This window comes from Rhinatrema bivittatum, chromosome 2 (genome assembly GCF_901001135.1).
Source record: "Rhinatrema bivittatum chromosome 2, aRhiBiv1.1, whole genome shotgun sequence".
NCBI lineage: Eukaryota > Metazoa > Chordata > Amphibia > Gymnophiona > Rhinatrematidae > Rhinatrema > Rhinatrema bivittatum.
The window spans coordinates 270,729,919-270,753,000 of record NC_042616.1 but is presented as its reverse complement, the minus strand read 5'-3'; the positions used below and the strand labels follow the sequence as shown (position 1 = coordinate 270,753,000).

The 23,082-nt window shown below is 41.7% G+C and overlaps 1 protein-coding gene across 1 annotated transcript in view; it reads left to right on the top strand.

Annotated features, from left to right (window-relative positions):
* Window positions 1-23,082, top strand: part of AMPH (amphiphysin) — a 467,360-nt gene that overhangs the window by 202,107 nt on the left and 242,171 nt on the right. Inside the window, exon 3 of the mRNA XM_029587079.1 lies at window positions 10,569-10,623. Within this exon, the coding sequence (XP_029442939.1) occupies window positions 10,569-10,623 (55 nt within the window). The remainder of the gene's footprint in view (window positions 1-10,568; window positions 10,624-23,082) is intronic.

Here is a 23,082-nt window from a genome sequence, read left to right as displayed (position 1 = left end):
AAGAGATGCTGCAATTTTAAATTGTGCTCGCAAATACGTGTGTATCGTTTAAATGCCCCTCCCGCGCGTATTTCGGCTAGGGCTTAAGTGACTTTTACGCGCCTATGCAGGTGGATTTTAAAATACGCTCGTGCAAGTGAAAACCTGTTTTTCCAGGCAGTCCTCCAGTTTGCACAGTTCATATCGAGGACTTCAAGACTGCCCTGGTTCTCATCCTGCAAGCCCTCCACTTGACCCCCAAACCCTCACACTGTTCTAAACGCCCTAAAACCTGAGATCTCTGGATTTGCTTCTCATCAGGCCCAGAAGTAAAGTTATGCAGATAATAAGCTGACGCACACCATGATCGGCTTTTTTACAATGTGGATTTACAGCGCGCATATCCTGGCCCTGCCTCAGAATGTCCGCATGTACTTCTCGACTTCTTAAAATGCACTTTGCTCGCATGAGACCCGCATACATGTGTATGTGGCTGTTTTTGCGTGAACAACGCTTTTAAAATCGGTTGATTACTGTGAAGCACAAAGGAATCAGGACTCTTCCATGGCAGCTTAAAAGTTTCTTTACTTGGAAAACTGAGATAGAAAAATAACAAACATTATATACACAGTTACATGGTTCCATATAAATGATTGCACTGCTATGACCAACACAATAACCAGAGAGGAAGTTAGAGACTCCATTTACTAGGTTATATCCTATCTATATGCCCATATTGTCTCACTCTTACCCATAATGCGTCTGGAGAACATTAGCCCCTTACTGCCTGGACTGGAGGATAACTTTCTGTTATCGTCTCTCCAACAGAGGTGAGTATTAGCTTACTGATGAATAGTGCATAAACACATCTGTATGCAACCAAAAAGAGACCATCCTAGAGCTGTGTGAACCAAATCAATAGTTTCTCCTTTTACAGCTAGCTCAGATCATTTTTGTCAAATATGTGATTTCTTAAATCCACAGTACCGTAGACCTTTGATTTCATTTTCTGAGGATTATAAAAATTAATTAAGCTGGACATATGTGTTTTAATTCTTGCTAATGATAGAAAAATACTCACAGAACCAGGGTCCATGTATAGTATACAACACCTTTATAAGATTATTTTAAATGTTAATTTCTTCATTTTCACACTTCCCAAGAATAATGAAAATATGCATTCCAAAAACCTTTGAGTTATAAAGTAATTAGAATCTATTCTTAACTCCACCAGCTTGTTGGCTGAAGGCAGGCAGTATCTACATGCTGCTATAAAACAACAGAATGTCCCTAAATTACTTTGTAAAGTATTTGATATATATTTATCTTGTGCAGTATGCTTTTAATGATAGCTAAAGACATCACTTTACAGAGTAACATAGAAGACTGCATCGTATGTTGTGTCAAATATCATTAAACTGTATTAGCTGGAGCAGTGTGTTTACTGACCTGGTTTTAGAGCCTTGCCTAACAGCTCTGGTTCCTAGACACAATGAATGCACAGGAGATTCCATGGACATATCTTATACATAATCTGAAAATTGGACTTGTTGGGGGAACCTTCAAAAGACCTGTGTTGATAAACTTTGAACAAGATGTCATTGCTCCCATAGGAGACCGTCACTCCTGGTCTCATGAACAGGGCTGTCACAAGAGGGGGGAGCAACAAAGGCAACCACACCAGGCAGTGGCGTAGCCAGAACTGATTTTTTTCTGAGACCTACTAGTTGTATTCTTATTGATAAATAATGCCATTTACTGCATTCTACAATGGCTTTCTAAGTAGTTTGCAACAGCCATTGCTAAACATTTTGTGAAGTAATGCAAACTCCTGCAAAAAAAGTGACATCTAGAACCTTGCCATACAGTCACAGCACTGAGTCTCAGGATTCAAATAACAGTAACCTTATGAAAAAGCAGCAGTACAAATACTACACCAGGCCCTAGAATATTAATACATCAACTACTGGAATAACAGAACAAGCTGGACTACTACAGATAAACTACATGTGAGCAGTAATACTGCACGTCAGACTCACACACACAAACACACACACACACACACACACACACAGGGAAAACAGAGACCAACCCTCACCTAATTAACAGGCCGATACAGAAAAACCCGCTCTCCCATCACGCATCCAGGCCACTCTCCTTTGTGCACGATTCAGTAAAAAAAAATATGTAAATGAGGGCCCGCAGTAAAAGGAGGCGCTAGGGACACTAGCACGTCCCTAGCGCCTCCTTTTTGACAGAAGCATCAGCTGTCAGCGGGTTTGACAGCCAACACTCAATTTTTCCGGCGTCGGTTCTCAAACCCGCTGACAGCCACGGGTTCAGAAAACGGATGTCAGCAAAATTGGGCATCTGTTTTCCAACCCGCGGGCAGATTAAAAATTTTGTTTTTTAAATTTTTTTTTACTTTTGGGGCCTCTGACTTAATATCACTATGATATTCCCGGTGCCAGCCGAAATTAACGCCTGCCTTTGGCAGGCGTTAATTTCTGAAAGTAAAATGTGTGGCTTGGCTGCACATTTTACTTTCTGGATTGCGCGGGAATGACTAATAGGCTCATCAACATGCATTTGCATGTTGCGGGTGCTATTAGTTTCGGGGGGGGGGGGGGGGGGGGTTGGCCGCATGTTTTCCACGTGCTATTACCCCATACTGTATAAGGGGTAAAAATAGTGCATTGAAAACGCGCGGCCAAACACACGCACTTTACTGTATCGGCGTGATAGAAATAAGAGACTACAAATTAGAAACAGAAACATGCAGACAAAACCAAAATAGAAAGCCTGAGAAACTAAACTCTGGACAGTGAAATACTGAAGAAAGAGCAAATTGCAAAAATATAAGACATGCACATTCCAAAGATGACATATTCCAATTCCTAAAATCTCAAAATATTTTTTTTTACCTTTGTTGTCTGATGTTTGTATTTTTTAATCAGTTGATCCCAGTCTTTTTTCCCACTTTTCCCTTTTAGGTCATTTCCTAATACATTTTTAGGGTCTCTCTTCTCATTCTGTTTCTTCTCCTACTGTCTTCTTCCCTTCCTCCCTCACTCACACACACACACACACACACACACACACACACACACAGGATCATGCTTTCTCTCACAGATTCCAAGCTCTCACTCTCATCTGCTCTCCCCCCAAGGTCTCTTGCTCACATTTTCTACACACACACACACACACACGCACACGCTCTCACTCTCACATGCTCTACCATAAACACAAGCTCTCACTCTCATATACTCTCCCCAACACACATTCAAGCTCTCACACTCACATTCTGTACACACACACTCACACATACATACAAGCTCTCATTCTCACATGCTTTATCACAAATACAGGTTCTCACTCTCACTCCCTGGCTCCCATTCTCATACACACAGATGCACACCCATATTCCCATTCTTATACACACATAGATGCACCCCCAGGCTCCCAATCTCACTCACATTTGCACACGCCCAGGCTCAAATTCTTAGCCCCCCCCCCACTCCCCCAGGCTCCCATTCTCACCCACACACATCTCCAGGCTCCCATTCTAATCTACATACACCCCCAGGCTCCCATTCTCACCCACATACACATATTCAAGCTTCTGTTCTCACCCCCACACACACAGGGGGGGGGGGGGCCTTTTCATTAAGCATAGCCAAAGTCCTACTTCCGCAATTGCGGGGATGGGAAATCACGAAGGTCTTGCAGCTCCGGCCCTCCTCTTCGCCATCGCATGGAGGGGATCCCACAATGGCTTTGCTGCTCCGGCTCTCCTTTTTGCCGTTGCGGGGATGAGATCCCATGATGGACTTGCTGCTCCAGCGCTCCTCTTTGCCGTTGCAGGGAATGGGATCTGATGAGGGCCTTGCAGCTCCAGTCCTCGTCTTCGCTGTTGCAGGGATGGGATCCCACGATGGCCTTGGAGCTCCAGTGTTGGACTGCCCTGGTTGGGCAGGCTTGAGCCCAAAGTGGATGGGCCATGGCCCACCCAGACCATCCGTGGCTACACCACAGGGTGCCAAGCCGGAGAGAGGTGCCATGCTGTTCTTTTGAGTCTGCTAGCAGATGAGCCTAGAAGAGAAGCATAAAATGCAACCCTTGCTCAGGGCACCATTTTGTCCAGTAAGTCTCATTGTACTGGAATCCTATAATATAATGAGAAAAGTGCATGATACTTTTGCTTCTTGTCTCTTGGTTGTCTGGTAGTCTCAAGCATCCATGAGGTCCAGTCTAAAGTAACACCACATGTAGTAGGATTATAGATATAAGTAGAAAAGGAAAAATAGACATGCAGGGGAAAGTTTTTAATTGCATGGTTTTTTTTTTTCAAGCAAAGAATTTATCAATAGAACACTGCTTCTAATCTCACAAATACACACACAGTGGCAGTGTTTGTGAGCTGAATTGTTATAGTTGTTTATTTTATTTGGCTAAGATGGACTACCTGGTAAGATGCTTAAAACAGTAATGCTACATGTGTACAATAATAAATTGCATAATAAGTTATAATCGATTTTCTAAAGATTGAGCCGCACACTCATGTAGGATTCCTAGTAGAGAAGGACCAAGCAGTAGTGAAATATCCCTAGTCTGTTCAGGTACTTTTGCTATGTTTGCCCCAATTATGTTATTTGGGTTCATGTGATGAAATCAAACAGCAAAACAATGTATTCATTGTTTCCTGGAAGTTTGTTTCTGGTGTCTCGTGAAAGGGCTTTTATTTGATAGCTAATGAAACCACCTTTATAATAACAAAAGATAAAAACTAATCATTAGAAGATTTGCTTTGTACCCATATTTCTCCTACTTTGGTTGCTCTCTGAGCCCTGCAGAGTAAAAGCAGAGTGTATTCTTGGAGGCTCGTTTGTAAAGGCAGGGCAGAGGTTTTCATAGCCGGCACTAAAATTCTGCTATGGTGCACACATAAAACCTTAGCGTGGGAAGTATCTGTGATCCAGTGGCAAGATCATGCACCACAGCACAATTCCTGTGCTATTTGAAAAGAGTCACGCCCGATGCCCACACTATAAATGCAGCTACCAGCGGCCCCAGTCATGCTGGTTAGAGATCGGAGGGCAAGAACATTTTTTCTCAACAAGAGAACAAATAGGAAAGTGAGAAAAAAAAACCGAACTCTACCACCATGGATAGTTTTGGAAAGTAATCTTCAAACTCAATGGAATGCATTTCAGAGCAAAGAAAGTATTTAAAATGAATGAGGACCATTTTTGAAAGCCATTTTCCAGGGTAAATATCGATTTACTATAGTAAATCACCTGTGTGAAATTTTTCAGGCCTTAAGCAGCTAAAAGTACGCTCAGGTATCACCAATGTGTTTTTTTTTTTAGCATGGTAATAAGTAGGTGGTCTCTGGAGCATGTTTGCACAGGCTGAAGGAAAAAAATAATATATACAGAAAAAGTACTCACAGAAAAAACAGGCACGTGCTCCTGGGGCAATTTTCAAAGGAGGAGCACGTTTATACTTTCTTTGTGAGAACTGCTGCAAAACCCCATCCCTCCGGTGAAAGTACCAGGGGACTTTGCAATTGTGTGGGTACCTTTTCGAAAGTTGCCCTAACAGTGACCAGATGTATTCCTGTGTTTCAGAAGCAGTAAAACTGGAGCACAAAACTCCTGAGGCAGGTAGCCACTTTCTTCTGTAAATCTCATTTTCATGCTGTTAGAATTTGATGGAACAGCCGAAGGCCATTGTGATGCTTCACAAAAATAACGACAGTGCTGATGCTGGTACTGAGCCCTCAGCATCAGTTCTGTCATTTTGTAAGTGACTTATTCTGTGGGAGGCGAGGAAGAGAGGCATTAGAGACTCCAGGAAGGGAGAATTACAGGTCTGGTCTGAAGTAGACAGCACTCATCATCGCCAACATCCTCTAGCATGGGTTAAGTTTATTTAATTAAATTTCCTATTATTATCTATTGCATGATCGCTGCCGCTAGCTTAGCAATAATCAGTATTTTTCTGCGTTGAATTGCAGCTATAATGGAAAACGTCTACTGTACTTTTACCCTTTCTGAATTCTGCCATGAGTAACGCTTTTTTTTTTGGCTGTTTCTTCCGTAATTATGCACTGAATTGAAACCTGAAACCACTATATGATATTTTTTGACATTTAAATACATTTATTCAACATTATATCCCCAGCTCCGGGAAGGACAATGACCAATCAGTGCTATTACAGGCAAAGATCCTCTTCTTCTTCTTCTCGTGTTCCCTAGCAAGAAAATGCCCCTAGTGGGAGTGAGAAGGGGAGGAGGACGCGCACCCGTCAGGCCTCACAGCCTTTGTTGCTGAGAGGGCGTGTGGGGATAGTGAGGTGGCACCTCCTCGCCAGCCCCAGAACTGCAGCACCTGACAGAGCTACTGCGGAGTCAGAGGAAAATGAGAACCAGAGGGAGGATGGAAAACTGGAAGGAGAGGAAGGTGGACAGTAAAAGTGAGACAAAGGGATGGGAGAGAAGGAAGAGACAGCAAGGGAAAGAGTGTGAGGAAACAGTCAAAAGGAGGAAGTAGGACAGCAGGAAGAGGACAGAAGAGAGATGGAGAGAGGAAGATAAGTCAGCAGGAAGGAAAAGACAAGATGAATAGGAGGGAGAAGGGACGAGAAGGATGTGATGCCTTCATTGTAATTCATCATTTTTCTATGAGCAAATAATTATTTTGACAAGGAGGAAGCAAGGATGTTCAACAGCATCTCTATCCAGGCCACTAGTTGTACCTCTGTTCAGAAGACAGAATAAATTCACTGGACTATTTTTATTGATTCTTTCCTTTTGCCTTTTTAGCTAAATCTTTGTAATGGATCCTTTTACGCTTTATAGACTTGTGCTGATAAAATCAGACCTCAGTCTCAAGTGTGTTAATGTTTTTGATGTGGCCTAAATTGTTTCATCATGGCATGCCAAGATTTGTAGCTAAGTTATTAGTATACATCTCTAAGCATACAATTGGTTTTCTTCTAAATTGACATGTTTGTAGGGTATATCAAGCTGATAAATATGTCTGTCACTTCGAGTGATAGGCATTCAGTTGCATCACAGGAGAAAGAAACATTTTGTTTCGGAAGTAGAAAAAACAGGAGCATCAGTAGCATGGGATCTTCTTGGTGTTTGGGTACTTGCCACGTTCTTGTGACCTGGTTTGGCCTCTGTTGGAAACAGGATGCTGGGCTTGATGGACCCTTGGTCTGACCCAGCATGGCAATTTCTTATGTTCTTATGTACCCCTTTCTGATGTCTTAAAATAAAGAAGCTATTTGTAGTAGGCCTTTGTTAAAAGGGGGCTACTTTAGCAAATCCACATGCTAGCTCAGTATAAAACATGATAATCTCAGATGTGTAAGTATCTACAGTATCTGCATGTTCATTAAAAAAAAAAACTTCAGATAAAGCTAATATCACACTGAATGCTGATTGTTTTTATCTAGTGAAAACAGGAGATAGGAATATTAAAGTTTAACTAATATATGTTTTTCTTAAAACCTTCCCAGTATTGCACAATGTGATGCACTATCTAAAAATAAAATCAACAAACATTTAATTTAATTTCATATTTATGTATTGCTTTACTGATTTAAAAAATCACCCCAAAGTGATTTACAGTGTTAATACACATAATACACAAATTTAAAGATAGACGATGCTAAAACTAAAATAACAAAATACAAAATAAAAATGGTAATCAAAAATCAAAATATCTTGGACCTACAATTTTACTTTCTCTATACTTCAGTTGCCCACTATCTCTAAAATATCATGTATTACAAGATGAGGGCAAAAAACATTTTTTTCCATTTTTTTCCTAAATTCTTTCTGGTTAGCCTCATCTCTCAAATTTAAAGGAAGCTCATTCCATAAAGCTGGAATACTTCCAATAAAATAATTAACAGATAGTAATTGCATAAAAGATTTCCTTTTGGATTATAAATTCCTACAAACCTCATGCCATTTTAGCCCTTTCCTCAATCTGGGAGAACCCATTCCTCACAAAGCTTTGAAGGCCATAACTAGATATTTAGAAGTGATGTTACTGGAAACCAATGGAGCTGGACCAAAAGTGGACCAGCTGGAGTTCTTCTAGAGCTTCCTATTAGAATGTGTGCAGCAGTGTTCTGGATTAACTGAAGCTTTTGAATCATTTTCGTTGATAAACCCAAATATAAGGCAATGCAATAGTCTATTCATGACAATACAAGTACGTAAGTCATGGATTTCAAAGCCTGAAAATCTAAATATGGACGAAGTTGACGATCTATTATTCCAAAGACAAATTCTGATCAAGAGTAACTTCCAATGATCTTACCTCTTCAGATGGAAGTATATCTAACTCTCTTAACACAAGGTATTTCTGCAACTGACCAGGATCCACCCATAACAGTTCTGTTTTTAAGCAATTCAATGACATTGAATTGCTTAAAGACATCAGAAAGGGGTACATAAGAACATAAGAAATTGCCATGCTGGGTCAAATTGCCATGCTGGCCAAATTGATTAGGGAAGCTAATCAATTTGGCAATGCAGTAATAATGGGAGATTTTGATTACGCCAATATTGACAGGTTAATGTAACATCAACATCACACAATAGGAATCATTAATAATTAATATCATACATTTACACAATACAATAATTCATTATGTGTTACAACATGTATATGATCCCATACAAAGAGAGCATAATTTGTTCAAATTTTTATTATTAATTTATATTGCACTTCACCAATTCACACAATGGGGCGGATTTTCAGAGCCCTGCTCGCCTAAATCCGCCCAAAACCGGGCGGATTTAGGCGAACAGGGCCCTGTGCGCCGGTGAGCCTATTTTACATAGGCCTACCGGCGCGCGCAGAGCCCCGGGACTCGCGTAAGTCCCGGGGTTCTCCGAGGGGGGCGTGTCGGGGGCGGGCCCGGTCGTTGCGGCGTTTCGGGGGCGTGTCGGCAGCGTTTTGGGGGCGGGTACGGGGGCGTGGCTACGGCCCGGGGCGGTCCGGGGGCGTGGCCGCGCCCTCCGTACCCGCCCCCAGGTCGCGGCCCGGCGCGCAGGAGGCCCGCTGGCGTACGGGGATTTACTTCTCCCTCCGGGAGGCGTAAATCCCCGGAGAAAGGTAAGGGGGGGTGTAGACAGGGCCGGGCGGGTGGGTTAGATAGAGGAAGGGAGGGGAAGATGAGGGGAGGGCGTTAGAGGATTCCCTCCAAGGCCGCTCCGATTTCAGAGCGGCCTTGGAGGGAACAGGGGTAGGCAGCGCGGCTCGGCGCGCGCCGGCTATACAGAATTCATAGCCTTGCGCGCGCCGATCCAGGATTTTAGTGGATACGCGCGGCTCTGCGCGTATCTACTAAAATCCCGCATACTTTTGTTGGCGCCTGGAGCACCAACAAAAGTACGCCAACGCGCCTTGTTTGAAAATCTACCCCAAAATGCATAAAATATAGACTTTTGATCAAACATGATGAGAGACCTCATCCATCTTATAACTGTGGAAATGTCATATTTACATAACATAGTATCATACATATACACTATAATACTCCACAGAAGTCTCGTATCCCTATCCCTTTAATATCCCATATCCACATTCACACTCATTCATACGCATAAAACCTAAACCCACCCATAAAATCCAATTAGTCTTTCAGTACTCACTTGTTATTTTAAACATCTAATATGTTACTCCATTCCATCCCCATGATTCCAACAATGTTCACCCGTATTTAAACCTCTAATACATTACATTAACATTACATTATTTTCATACATATATATGCTGTTCCACTCCAATAGTATTCACCACCTTATTCCAACGATGTTGGAATAGGGGGTGAACATCATTGGAATAGGGGGTGAACATCGTTGGAATAGGGGGTGAACATCGTTGGAATAGGGGGGGTTGTAGATTCATGGAACAGTCTCCCCTGGAGATAGTGTAGACAAGAACAGTAACTGAATTCAAGAAAACATGGGACAAGCACAGAGGATTTCTGAGGGAGATTAAGGGACTGTAAATGCAGCAGCATTACTGAACATTTCCTATTAAACTGAAACAGTCACTATCTACCAATCACTACAATGTTTTACTTCTTGTTAAACTTTTTATCTTTCCTCTAACTCTAATCCCAGTTAGAATGACCCCCGTTTTATTGTAACTTTTTCTTCCATGCACTTGTTTTACTTTTAATGTATACTCTTATGTTATTAGTTATTTACGTTATAATGTATTTCTCACCCCTTGTTTTATGTAAACCGACATGATACGAACTCCGTGAATGCCGGTATAGAAAAATACAAATAAATAAAAATAAATAAATAAAAAAGCAGAAGATGTGGATGTGCAGATTGTATGATGTAGATGGTCTTTAGCTGCCATTATGTTCTATGTTTTCTATGAAATGCACCCTTACATCTTTTCTTCCTACTTCTGACAGATATGAATTTTGCTGTGTATAAAGGTTGGGATCCCTTGAAATGAATTTATCCATAACATGACATTTGTCTCTTCCGTTCTAGATTGATTGCATATTCCGATAACCTTTTTATTTCGGCATTTTACAGGCAGAAGGTACCAGGCTTCAGAGAGAGCTACGAGGCTATTTAGCTGCTATCAAAGGTAAGGGCAAAAAGGACATGGACCTTGTTCAGACCTTTATTGCCAGAACGTATTTCTTTCTTGCTTAAGGGGCTGATTTACTAAGCATTTTCTCCATAGATTCTAGGGATGTATTTTCATTTAAAAGGAAACATTTTACTGAAATTTCCTGTTTTGTGAAATGAAATTTCATTTTTCTTTTTGTTTCATTTTTCTCGCTGAGTAGTTGCCAGCCCCAGCCTGGCATCCCTGCTGCTCCTTGCCCCGCTACAAAAATGAAAAAATTTGAGGACCCCCCTGGGTCTTCCCCCCACCCTCCATATGCCTTATACCCCATTGTTTGCCTCTAAAGTTTAAATGTGGCAGGAGCAATCTAGCCCTGAGGCCAGCACCATTTTGTTGTCTAGATGTACAACAAAACATCTATACAATAAAAATTTGCCAGCCGGCATCATTTTGAAATGTCCACCCAGCAGGGCAAGAGCGACTGGGGATTGACCCTTCCCAGTCTGAATTTTAAAGACCAACAATGGGTAAGAACCCTCTGGGATGGGAGTTGGAGCAGGTCAGAGGGGCCTTGAATTTTTTAATTTTACTGGCACTAGGTTTTTGGCAGGGGGGAATTCCCATTTTATTTTGTTTAGTTTCAATTTATATTGTAATGTAGGGAGACCCCCAAATATGGTGAGCTCTTTGAGTTTTGTAGTAGTATAAGAGGTTCTGGGAGGGGGATACCAGGATTGTTATGTTTGCCTTGTTGGGAAAACTGTTAAATATTTTGTGCATGTAGTAATAACAAATGTCCACTGGATAGCATTTTTAAATAGTGAGCAATATCTGTTGGAGCAATGATGGGTTTTGGGGGAAAAATGGTATGTGCCGTCTTAAATATATTGGTTTTTCTGATTGGATGATGAAGGTTTAGCGGGAGATATAAGAGCAGAAGGTTTTTGGTGGGTTTTTTCTCTTTTGTATCCTGCCCTTTCCTAACCTCCAAGGATGTTGTCTTCTGGAGAGGTCAACCTTTGTATTAGTAGGCTCAAAGACCCTTCCAAATTTGGAAGTGGGACCCTCTAAGGGCTCTTCCTCTCAAAGAGAGAGGCCTGAGGTCTAAAAGTAAAAAGGTTTCTTCCTCCTTCTGAGGATTTGACCATGATCCAGTTGGCATGTCAGCTGTTCTGCCTTTTGAGGAATAGAACTGAGGAGAAGCAGGAGTGGAGTAATTTTGAGACAAGAGTTCTCCAAGAGGTCCATGGTGTTGGATATGCTGGGAAAAAAACCTACATGCTATGCAAGTACTACAGTGTGGAAGCAGGTGTGGGAGGTTGGAGACCCCGAAATCGTGAATAGCTCTTAGACCGGGAAATTGCACTGTGGCTCCTTTTGGATGTGAATTTTGGTATGGGTATCGGGAATAAGTTCACCTCATTCCTTCCTAATAGCATTAGAGAACTGAGACAAAGTTGAAGTACCTCTGAGGTGTCAAGTTGAGCTTTGGTGCATAGGGAGGAGGATTTACTTTTATAGCATTGAATCCCTTTGATGTGCTGAAGGAATGTATGAAAAGCCTGCAAACATTGGCTTAATGTCTAGGGTATGCCATTATGCCCTGCTTAATGGTTATGGAGGAAAGGAATAAAAGTACTGACTCTTGAGTTCCATGAATTCTGATGAATTCAGTAGTTGCCATTTTATCTGCCTCAAGCCTATGTAAATAGTTGCTGGCTAGTTCCTCCAGAAATAAAGTTAATGGTTTGACTTTGGAACATGGTGCCTGTTACCCTTTTTTTTTGTTTAGCATTATCACTGAAGCAGGGGCCATAGGTCATGGAAGGAAGGGGATGAATCCTCCCTGTCCAGTCAGAGAGAAATGTGGTTGAATGAAATGTCTGCTGTCCTTAAGCCTAGGGTAGGCTAAGACCCCACCAAACACATTTGGAAAGGAGGAACCTTCTCCAACAGGAAAACTCTTTCCATCATTTTATGTGCCCCAAGCAGGGGTTACAGCTGTTTATTAATTTCAAATAGACGACAAATGAACATTTAAAAAAGAGTAATGAACAGAAAACAAAAGAATAGAAAAAAAAAAAACGTAAGCGCACACCTCCAATAGACACAGGAATGACAATATTCAAACAATTTTTTTTCCTGGGTCACTAAGCAGTTACCTGAGTAAAATCAGTGGCAAAAAATTGGCTTCCCTCTCTGTATTGTAAAGTATCCACACTGTAGTGTTATCTTTGCTGCAAAAAGAAGGGTCAGGATGGGGCTGGCAAGCAGCATGCATGGATTTCATTTTGTAATTCCCATGATTGTTTTATGGCTACAGAAGTATCTCTGAGACTGGCTGACCCCCCTGAATTTTCAGAAGGAAAACGCCATGTGGAAATTCCAGTTGAAAATGTAACCATGGGTTTCCAAGCAATGAAGGAATTTTAAAAAGTGCCCCCAAAATGTGAAAAACCTTTTAGTATATCTGGCCCTTACGGGAAATTTGTATGCTAAAAAATCAAATTGTCCAGCTTGGTGTTTTCTGGCACAATACCCTTCTGTATTACTCTTAATAGGATTATAGACAGTGCTGAGGAGGAACCTGCTGTTGTGGTACATGTGGGCACCAACAATATAGGAAAATGTGGGAGGGAGGTTCTGGATGCCAAATTTAAGATTTTAGGTAGAAAGCTTCAATCCAGAACCTCTAGGGTAGCATTCTCTGAAATGGTCCCTGTTTCATGTGCAGGTCCCCAGAGGCAGGCAGAGCTCCAGAGTCTCAATGTATGGATGAGACAATGGTGTAAGGAAGAGGGATTCAGTTTCGTAAGGAACTGGATAACTTTTGGGATAGGGTGAGACTTTTCCAAAAGGACGGCTCCACCTTAACCAGAATAGAACCAGGCTGCTGGCACTAACTTTCAAGAAGGAGATAGAGCAGCTTTTAAACTAGAACAAGGGGGAAAGCCGATAGTCACTCAGCAGTGCATGGTTTGGAGAAATGTATCCTTGAAGGATACTAATGAAACAGGAGAGTTAGGGCATCCCAACAGAGAGGTTCCAATAAAAGCAAACGTAGTCCATGTGCCTATAAGTAAAGAATCACATGAGCTAAAGAATTCCAAATTATGTCTATCAACTGAAAAGCAGGTTGTTAACACAAACAAAAAACACACTTTGAAATGTTTATACGCCAATGCCAGAAGTCTAAGAAGTAAGATGGAAGAGTTAGAATGTAAAGCAGTGAATGAAGAGATAGACATAATTGGCATTTCAGAGACCTGATAGAAGGAGGATAACCAATGGGTCAGTGCTATATTAGGGTACAAATTATACCACAATTATAGGGAGGATCAACTTGGTGGGTGTGTGGCACTTTATGTAGTAGGATATAGAGCCCAATAGGATAAAGATCATACAAGAGACTAAATGCTCAGTAGAATCTATATGGGTAAAAATCCCATGTATGTTGGGTAAGTGTATAGTGCTAGGAGTATTTTATCGTCCACCTGGACAAAATGGTCAGACAGATGATGAAATGCTAAGAGAAATCAGGGAAGATAACCAATATGGCACTGCAGTAATAATGGGAGATTTCAATTATCCCAGTATTGACTGGGTAAATGTAACATCAGGACATGTTAGAGACAAAAAATTCCTGGATGACTGCTTCATAGAGCAATTGGTTCAGGAACCACCAAGAGAGGGAGCTATTTTAGATTTAATTCTTATTGGAACTCAGGATTTGGTGAGAGAGGTAATGGTGGTGGGGCCACTTGGCAATAGTGATCATAACATGATCAAATTTGAATTGACTGGAAGGGGGACAATATGTAAATCTATAGCTCTAAAACTAAATTTTCAAAAGGGAAACTTTGATAAAATGAGGAAATATTTAGAAAAAAACCGAAAGATGCAGCTGCAAAGGCTAAAAGTTTACAACAGGCATAGATATTTTTTAAAAATACAATCTTAGAAGCACAGTCCAGATGTATTCCATGCATTAAGAAAGGTGGGAGGAAGGCAAAATGATTACTGGCATTGTTTAAAGGTGAGTGAAAGAGGCTATTTTAGCCAAACAAAAATCTTTCAAAAATTGGAAGAGAATGGGAAAAAGCATAAGCTAGCCAAGTTAAGTGTAAAACATTGATAAGGCAGGCTAAAAGAGAATTTGAAATGAAGTTGGAAGTAGAGGCAAAAACTCATAATAAAAACTTAAAAAAATATATCTGAAGCAAGAAACCTGTGAAGGAGTCAGTTGCTCCGTTAAATCAGTGGTCCCCAACCCTGTCCTGGGGGGCCCACCAGCCAGTCCAGTTTTCAGGATAATCACAATGAATATATGAGAGAAAATTTGCATGCACTGCCTCCATAACACTGAAATGTTCTCTCATGCCATATTCATTGTGGATATCCTGAAAACCCGACTGTCTGATGGGCACCCAGGACAGAGTTGGGGACCACTGCGTTAGTTGACCGAGGGGTTAAAGGGGCTCTTAGGGAAGATAAGGCTATTGCAGAAAGACTAAATGAATCCTTTGCTTCTGTGTTTACTAATGAGGATGTTGGGGAGATACCGGTTCCAGAGATGGTTTTCAAGGGGATGATTCATATGAACTGAATCATGTGAACCTAGAAGATATAGGAGGTTAGATTGACAAGCTAAAGAGTAGCAAATCATATGGACCAGATGGCATGCATCCCAGGGTTCTGAAGGAACTAAAAAATGAAATTTCAGATCTATTAGTTAAAATTTGTAACCTATCATTAAAATTATCTATTGTACCTGAAGACTGGAGGGTGGCAATGTAACCCCAATATTTAAAAAGGGCTCCAAGGGCGATCCAGGAAACTATAGATCAATGAGCCTGACTTCAGTGTCAGGAAACGTAGTGGAAACTATTCTAAAGATCAAAATCACAGAGCATATAGAAAGACATGGTTTAATGGAACACAGTCAGCATGGATTTACCCAACGCAAGTCTTGCCTCCAAAATCTGCTTTATGATTTTGAAGGGGTTAATAAACATGTGGATAAAGGTGAGCCATAGATGTAGTATATTTGAATTTTCAGAAGGTGTTTGACAAAGTCCCTCATGAGAGGCTTCTAAGAAAATTAAAAAGTTATGGGATCGGAGATGATGTCCTTTCATGGATTACAAACTGGTTGAAAGACAGGAAACAGAGAATAGGATTAAATGGTTAATTTTCTCTGTGGAAAAAGGTAAACAGTGGAGTGCCTCAGGGATCTATACTTGGACTGGTGCTTTTCAATATATTTATAAATGATCTGGAAAGGAGTACGATGAGTGAGGTAATCAAATTTGCAGATGATACAAAATTATTCAGAGTGGTTAAATCACAAGCGGATTGTGAGAAATTGCAGGAAGACCTTGTGAGACTGGAAGATTGGTCATCCAAATGGCAGATGAAATGTAATGTTGACAAGTGGAAGGTGATGCATATAGGGAAAAATAATCCATGTTGTAGTTACACGATGTTAGGTTCCATATTAGGAGGTACCACCCAGGAAAAAGATCTAGGCGTCATAGTGGATAATACATTGAAATTGTCAGCTCAGTGTGCTGCAGCATTCAAAAAAGCAAACAGAATGTTAGGAATTATTAGGAAGGGAATGGTGATTAAAACAGAAAATGTCATAATGCCTCTGTATTGCTCCATGGTGAGACCATACCTTGAGAACTGTGTAGAATTCTGATTGCCGCATCTCAAAAAATATATAGATGCGATGGAGAAGGTACAGAAAAGGGCGACAAAAATGATAAAGGGGATGGAACAGCTTCCCTATGAGGAACAACTAAAGAGATTAGAGCTGTTCAGCTTGGAAATGAGATGGTTGAGGTGGGGATATGATAGAGGTCTTTAAAATCATGAAAGTTCTAGAATGGGTAAATTTGAATCGGTTATTTACTCTTTCGGATAATAAAAGGACTAGGGGACTCTCCATGAAGTTAACAAGTAGCACATTTAAAACTAATTGGAAAAAAATCTTTTTCACTCAACGCACAATTAAGCTCTGGAATTTGTTGCTAGAGGATGTGGTTAGTGCAATTAGTGTAGATGGATTTAAAAACGGTTTGGATAAGTTCAAAGAGGAGAAGTCCATTAACTGCTATTAATCAAGTTGTCTTAGAGAATAGCCACTATTATTACTGGCATCAGTTGCATGGGATCTACTTAGTGTTTGGGTACTTGCTAGGTTCTTGTATTCTGGATTAGCCATTTTTGGAACCAGGATGCTGGGTTGATGGACCCTTTGGCCCAGTATGGTAATTTCTTATGTTCTTATGTAAAGAAAATGAGGACAAAGATTACAAGACTAGTCTAGTCTATTTTCCTTTCATGTTTTTGAAGAGGTTAATAAACATGTGGATAAAGGTGAGCCACTAGATGTAGTATATTTGGATTTTCAGAAGGTGTTTGACAAAGTCCCTCATGAGAGGCTTCTAAGAAAATTAAAAAGTTATGGGATAGGAGATGATGTCCTTTCATGGATTACAAACTGGTTGAAAGACAGGAAACAGAGAATAGGATTAAATGGTTAATTTTCTCAGTGGAAAGTCCTTTTATTATCCAAAAGAGTAAATAACCGATTCACATTTACCCATTCTAGAACTTTCATGATTTTAAAGGCCTCTATCATATCCCCACCTCAACCATCTTGTCTCCAAGCTGAACAGCCCTAATCTCTTCAGCCTTTCCTCATAGGGAAGCTGTTCCATCCCCTTTATCATTTTTGTTGCCCTTTTCTGTACTTTCTCCATCACATCTATATCTTTTTTGAGATGCAGCAACCAGAATTGTATACAGTTCTCAATAAATAATCAATAGCAGATCTAACTTACAGGGTTATTTATCATTAGGGCCTTAATGTTATAATGTGTGCAGTAAATAGTGTAATATGTGTTAGTATGCAAATGTGACATTTGCTATGCAAGTGGAAGGAGTATGAGTGGAGTTAATGGTAACTAGCAGCTCCTAATGTCAAATGTAATAGAGTAATGCATAGCAATGTGGGTTTCAATGCTGGAAATAACTACACCTTTTTTCTTTATGTTGTGCCCATGGTTTGTGGGAGAGGGAGAGGGAGCCTGAGCCTCTATAGGGACCAATATGTCACTCTACTATTTATATCAGTGTAAGAGGGGGCACTATTAAGTCAGGGTGAGGTTTGGGGGGCAGTTTTACATATACAGTCAGAGGTATGAGCAACAAACTTGACATCAGTGACGATATTCTGTCATTTGGAGCGATGAAAGGTAAAAGAGGAGTTGATTTGTACAATGTACTCTCTACCTAGCTTGATGCACTCTCTACCTAGCTGCAATCAAGCTAGGTAGAGAATACATTGTACAAATCAACTCCTCTTTTACCTTTCATCACTCCAAATGACAGAAAATCTTCACTGATGTCATCATACCTCTGACTGTTTATGTAAAATTACCCTCAAAACCTACCCCCCAAAACCTCACCCCAAGATAAAAATGCCCCTTCTTACAGTGGTATAAACAGCAGCGTGACATATTGGTCTCTCTCTCCCTCCTTCACTCTCTGTCTGTCTCTCTCTCCCTCCCTCCCTCTCCTCCCTCTCCTTATTGTATTTTGATGAGTCTAGGGCTTATCTGGCTAACTTAGTACCTGATGCACTAAGGGTTTTTCCATAGACACAAAATGGGAGAAATGGCTTAGTGAATCAGGCCTTAAGCTGAAAAAGTAGTTCCATCCCAGAATTCCTCTGTCCTGTCCCATCATTTGGACAAATAAATAGTTATCCAGCTAAGTGGCAGCTACTGGTCATGGCTGAGTATTGAAACAGCAACACTTAGATAAGTCCAAATTTATCCAGCTAAATGGCACTGAATATCAACCTCTCAAATTCTATCTTTCCAAGTACAGGTTACCATTTATAGGTTACTTATAAGGCTTGGAGTAAGGCTGAGCTCTGGGTCTGGGTCTCACTTGGGCCAGGAATGGCTGGAAAACTACCCATGATATGCACTTGAGTACATAGAGGCCTGGATCTGAGGCTTACAGGTAACAAGAACTGGAGCAGAGTTGAAACCGGAACTTGTGCTTGGGTAGGCAGAGACAAAAACCTGGAACTTACAGGTAATAAAAACTGGAGTGGATTGAGAACTGGATCAGGGTTGCAGGCCTGGACCTGGAGTCAGAAGCAGGTAACTTCCAAGGCTGGAACAAAGATTGGGAATATGCTGAAACTGCAGGCCTGGAGCTATAGTCAAAAAGTAAGTAACAAAGTTGGAACTGGAGCTGATAGTGACTTGGAACTGGAATCCTGGAGCTGTGAAACTTGGCAATAAGACTTCTGCTTGCAGGTGACTTGAAAGGAATTGGGCTGGCTAGCCTTTGGGTTGCTGGAAACAACTTCCCACTTCTCAGTGACCCTGTTTTGACTGAACCCTACCCAATACCTGATAGCCTTGGGGACTATCTGAAGCAGTCTCTTGTGTCCTTTCACTTGCTTCAGATTCTTTACTGGTCTGAAGTTTAGGATCTTGTCCTGAACTCTGGGATTGATGTTGGTTGAAGGTCTATGTGGGGTCTTGCCCAGACTCCAAGGGGAATGGGATTTCTCCTCTGGGAATATGGATGCTCACGGAGAAGAAAGGCAGAACCATTAGGATGATGCTCTTCAGAAAGGTAGCTGTGTTGGTCTGGTGTGGCAAAAATGAAAGAGACTTGAACTTTCAAGGACCAGAGTCCACCTTGCCAGGATGATACTGGCATTATGTATGCAGAAGAAGAGAATACAGCTACTTTAGTCAGTATGTACTAGGGATAATTATTGTGTATAACAATAATCTGTATACAAAACTTGCATCAAATCTGAAAATCAACTCAAACTAAGAGAACAGATGCAAACAAAATTAATACATGCAAAAATGTTTAATAAGGATGATGGGAGGATAAATCATTCTCCAAAATGTCCCAAAGCGCAAATCAGCTACCATTCTTCTTAGTGCAAAACATTGGTGTAGTCACCTATCTTCTCACAATTAATAGCCGGCAAAAAGCAATGGGAGAAAAAAATCACTCCCCAACAAGGTTAAGGAGTGATAGCCCTTTAAAGTGGATCTCAAACAGTAACTAGCAGTGAGTTCTTCATTTATCCATGCATCGGCATTTCAAGATTCCATAAAGCCCGACATGTATTGCCATAAGAGCTTCCTCAGGGGCACTTACTATTACACAGATGCAATAGTGTCTTCACACAGACTTCCTCTGAACTCTTCAACACACCCATGTCATTACAGTCTATACACCAGGCTGGCAGTGCCAGTGTAAGACTTTGACTTGTTTCTCATTGGGGAAAAAATCATTTAATATATAGACCGTTATTATAAATTATTTTTTACCATTCTGATCCTATGGAAAGCATATTTATTGAATAATGCCAATAGTGGAGTATTGCTGGCATTGTGTGTGCAGCAGCAGAAGAGATTACAATAAAAGTACATACAATTTAACAAACAGGTTTGTTTGTTTTTTTTCTATATCAATTATTTTAAAAGACATGTAACCAAGAACCATTCTTTGGTTACTACTATGACCAGGGAAGCACTAGGTAGAATAGGTTAGTGGATGGATGGAGGGGACCCTATTCAAATTCAGCCCCTCCCTTTGAGGGGCCCGGGAATGGCCGTCCCCCTTGGAAGCTTTATAACAGCTCTCTCCTGCGTGTCTGGAGGCAGTCATGTATATGTTTTAGTGAGTTAGGAGGTAATATAAGGAGCTTAACCTTTTCGAGCTTCTCAAGCCCAGTCAGAGGGAACAGGCTAACCCAGCCTGGGATTCCTGAGCAGGGTCAGGAGGTTGTTCTTGCCAGGCTACTCCCTAGCTGGGTTTGCATACTTCTCCGGGTTGTTTTGGTGATTTTGAGCTTTATGTGGTAGGAGCCTCACTGAACACTTGGGCCTTTCTCGGATTCAGGGAACAGGGAGCCCTGTGTCTGGGACATCCAGGGATAGGGAAGACCTGCCCCAGAGGCGGTGACCCGTTGTGAGGAGTGTCTCTGGTGTTATATTCGGTTAAGAAAAAGAGACATTAAGTTTAACCATTCAGGAGGAAGATTTGTGGCTGCCCCTTTCTATCTGCATAGGAGCAGGGTAAGAAACCTGTTTCCAGGAATCCCTCTCTTAAGGGATCCAGAGGAGAAGCAGAGACTGAGATAAATACAAAGAGAGGAAGAAACTGCTAACCGTGAGTACAAGAATTGTAAAGAGATTAGAGGACACCAATCCAGAAACTTCAGCCCCTGGTGAGAGAAAAGAGATTACTCTCTGTGCAGGGACAGGATTTTTGGCCATCCATGGAAGGGGTTTTCCTGCCCAGCTTAAAGGTTGCCTTGCCCATCGGGACCTCCATCTCACCTATTCCAGGGGGGTGATAGGAGGATCCCTTGCCCATTCAAAGATTCCTCCTCAGATAGAGGCAAAAGTTGTAACTGAGAAGACAAAAGACCTTGGTGCAGGAAGCATAATCATTGTGTCATCTGCAACTATCTTATTCAGCAAATGTAAGTTTGGACACTAACCCAGTGCACCCAGCATCTTTATTTGTGTACACAGGAAGAGAAGTGACCCTTCTCCCAAGGATAACCAAAAGAATGTCAGTCACCCCTGCACTGGGACCTAAAAGGAACCCTTTCCCCTCAAGCCAAAGGATCCTCAACCTGGGGAAGGGGCAACAGAAAAGAGCTAGTCAGGGTTCTTGCCCAAATAAATTATAAATGAGTTTATGGCCCCACCTGTGCAAGCCACGCACACTGGGGTTGCATAAAATGGCACCTAGCAATGTGGGGCTCCAGGGTGCAGACTTTAAGATCCAAGTGGAGGAAGAAATTCTCAACTTCATAAGTGACTATTTTTTTGACCTTTGAAATGCTGTGGGGAACTTGGAAAAATTTCCCCATAGGCTTACATGGGGCAAAGATGGCCACCAGATCTGCCAGCAAGGGAGGAGCCAAGAAAGAAAACCCTCCTGCTGCTAGCCCCCCAGCTGAGGGAGGTGCCCGTGATGCCATTAGAGGAGGAGGAGGAGGAGAAGAAACCAGTCTCAAGAGATCACAGTGACATCTGTGGGTGCAGCAGGAGGTGTCTACAGCCCAACAAGAGAGTGCGGAAGGTTATGTACTAAGGATGCTGACGTCCGGCACGAAGGATGACAGCAGAGCTATTTCTGCTGCTGATGAGGACACTCGTATTGCTCAGGTTATCATGGTGTGGCTGCTGAAGAGGAAATGGCACGTTCATGACTCCTAGTTTTCCTATCCACATACTCAGTGATGCTGCTGCCGCTATTGCAGCTCGAGTGATAGTTCTGTCGCTGATGGAAAAATCACAGCTTCCCGATTCCTCGAGTCCCCCGCCCATCTTGCTGTGCTTTCTTTGCGATGCCAATACTTGCTGCCACCTGCTCTTTAGCTCTTTACTAAATTTTAGTCTTTTGGACTGGGATTTTTTTTTTTTACTTGATTTGTCAACGTTTTTTCAGAAAAACAGAATGGAAGAAGACTTTTCATAGCTCAGTTCTGTTACATGAGGGAAGCAAATCATAAGGAGGCCTCGGTGCTGGGGAGATAATGTGCCACATTCTTTACACAAACTATCAATTGTGTTAACAATGTTTGGCGTTTTCAAAAGAGAGGGAGCACACTCTCTCTTTTTTTTTCAGTTTATGGAACCGGACGGGTAGCTCAGGGGCAGCATTGTGCCATGTGGAGGGCATTATGAGTTCAAATCCCGGGTCAGGCCTTCCGTTCCCCAGGCTGGCCAGGGCTGCGGTTGCTATGGAGACAGTATTCACAGCCCCTGGGGAGGAGGGCACACCAGCCATTGCACAGTGGGGACACCTAATGGCCTGGATATGGAGCCCAGAATTGCAGGCCTTTGGAAGATGGCCTTCTGCGTGGCCCATGGCCAAGGACTGACTCTGCGGTGGTTGGACTGAGTTGGGAGGAGAGGTAAAAGTCCCCTGTGTATTGTGAGTGAAGACTCATGGCAATATATGCAAAAGAGGCCAGTTCTGATTGAGCAGGAAGCCTAAACGAGCAGGAGATAATTCCCAGGCAAAACAAAACAGCCTAACTTGTTCTGTCATTACCATTACTAGCAGAGTAGAATAAATGGCCAGCCACGCTGAACAGTCATCTTATTTAGACCATTATTGTTGTCCATATTCTGATATAAGTCTCTATAATTAGGAGTGTTTCAAGGCAGCATGATGTGGAGGATGAGAAACAGCACAAGTTAAGTGGTAGTAAAGAAAAATAAAGCAGATGGATAGATGATATAGCCTTTCCGGACACCGAATGAATCCTAACTCACCACTAACCAACTTCCAGTCATTACCCTTACGCAGAAAATTATAACATTGCAAATGACATAACCTAGTAAACTCCAAGTTTGGTAAATGTATTCTGTTAAATTCCTATCACCTTTCTCTGCT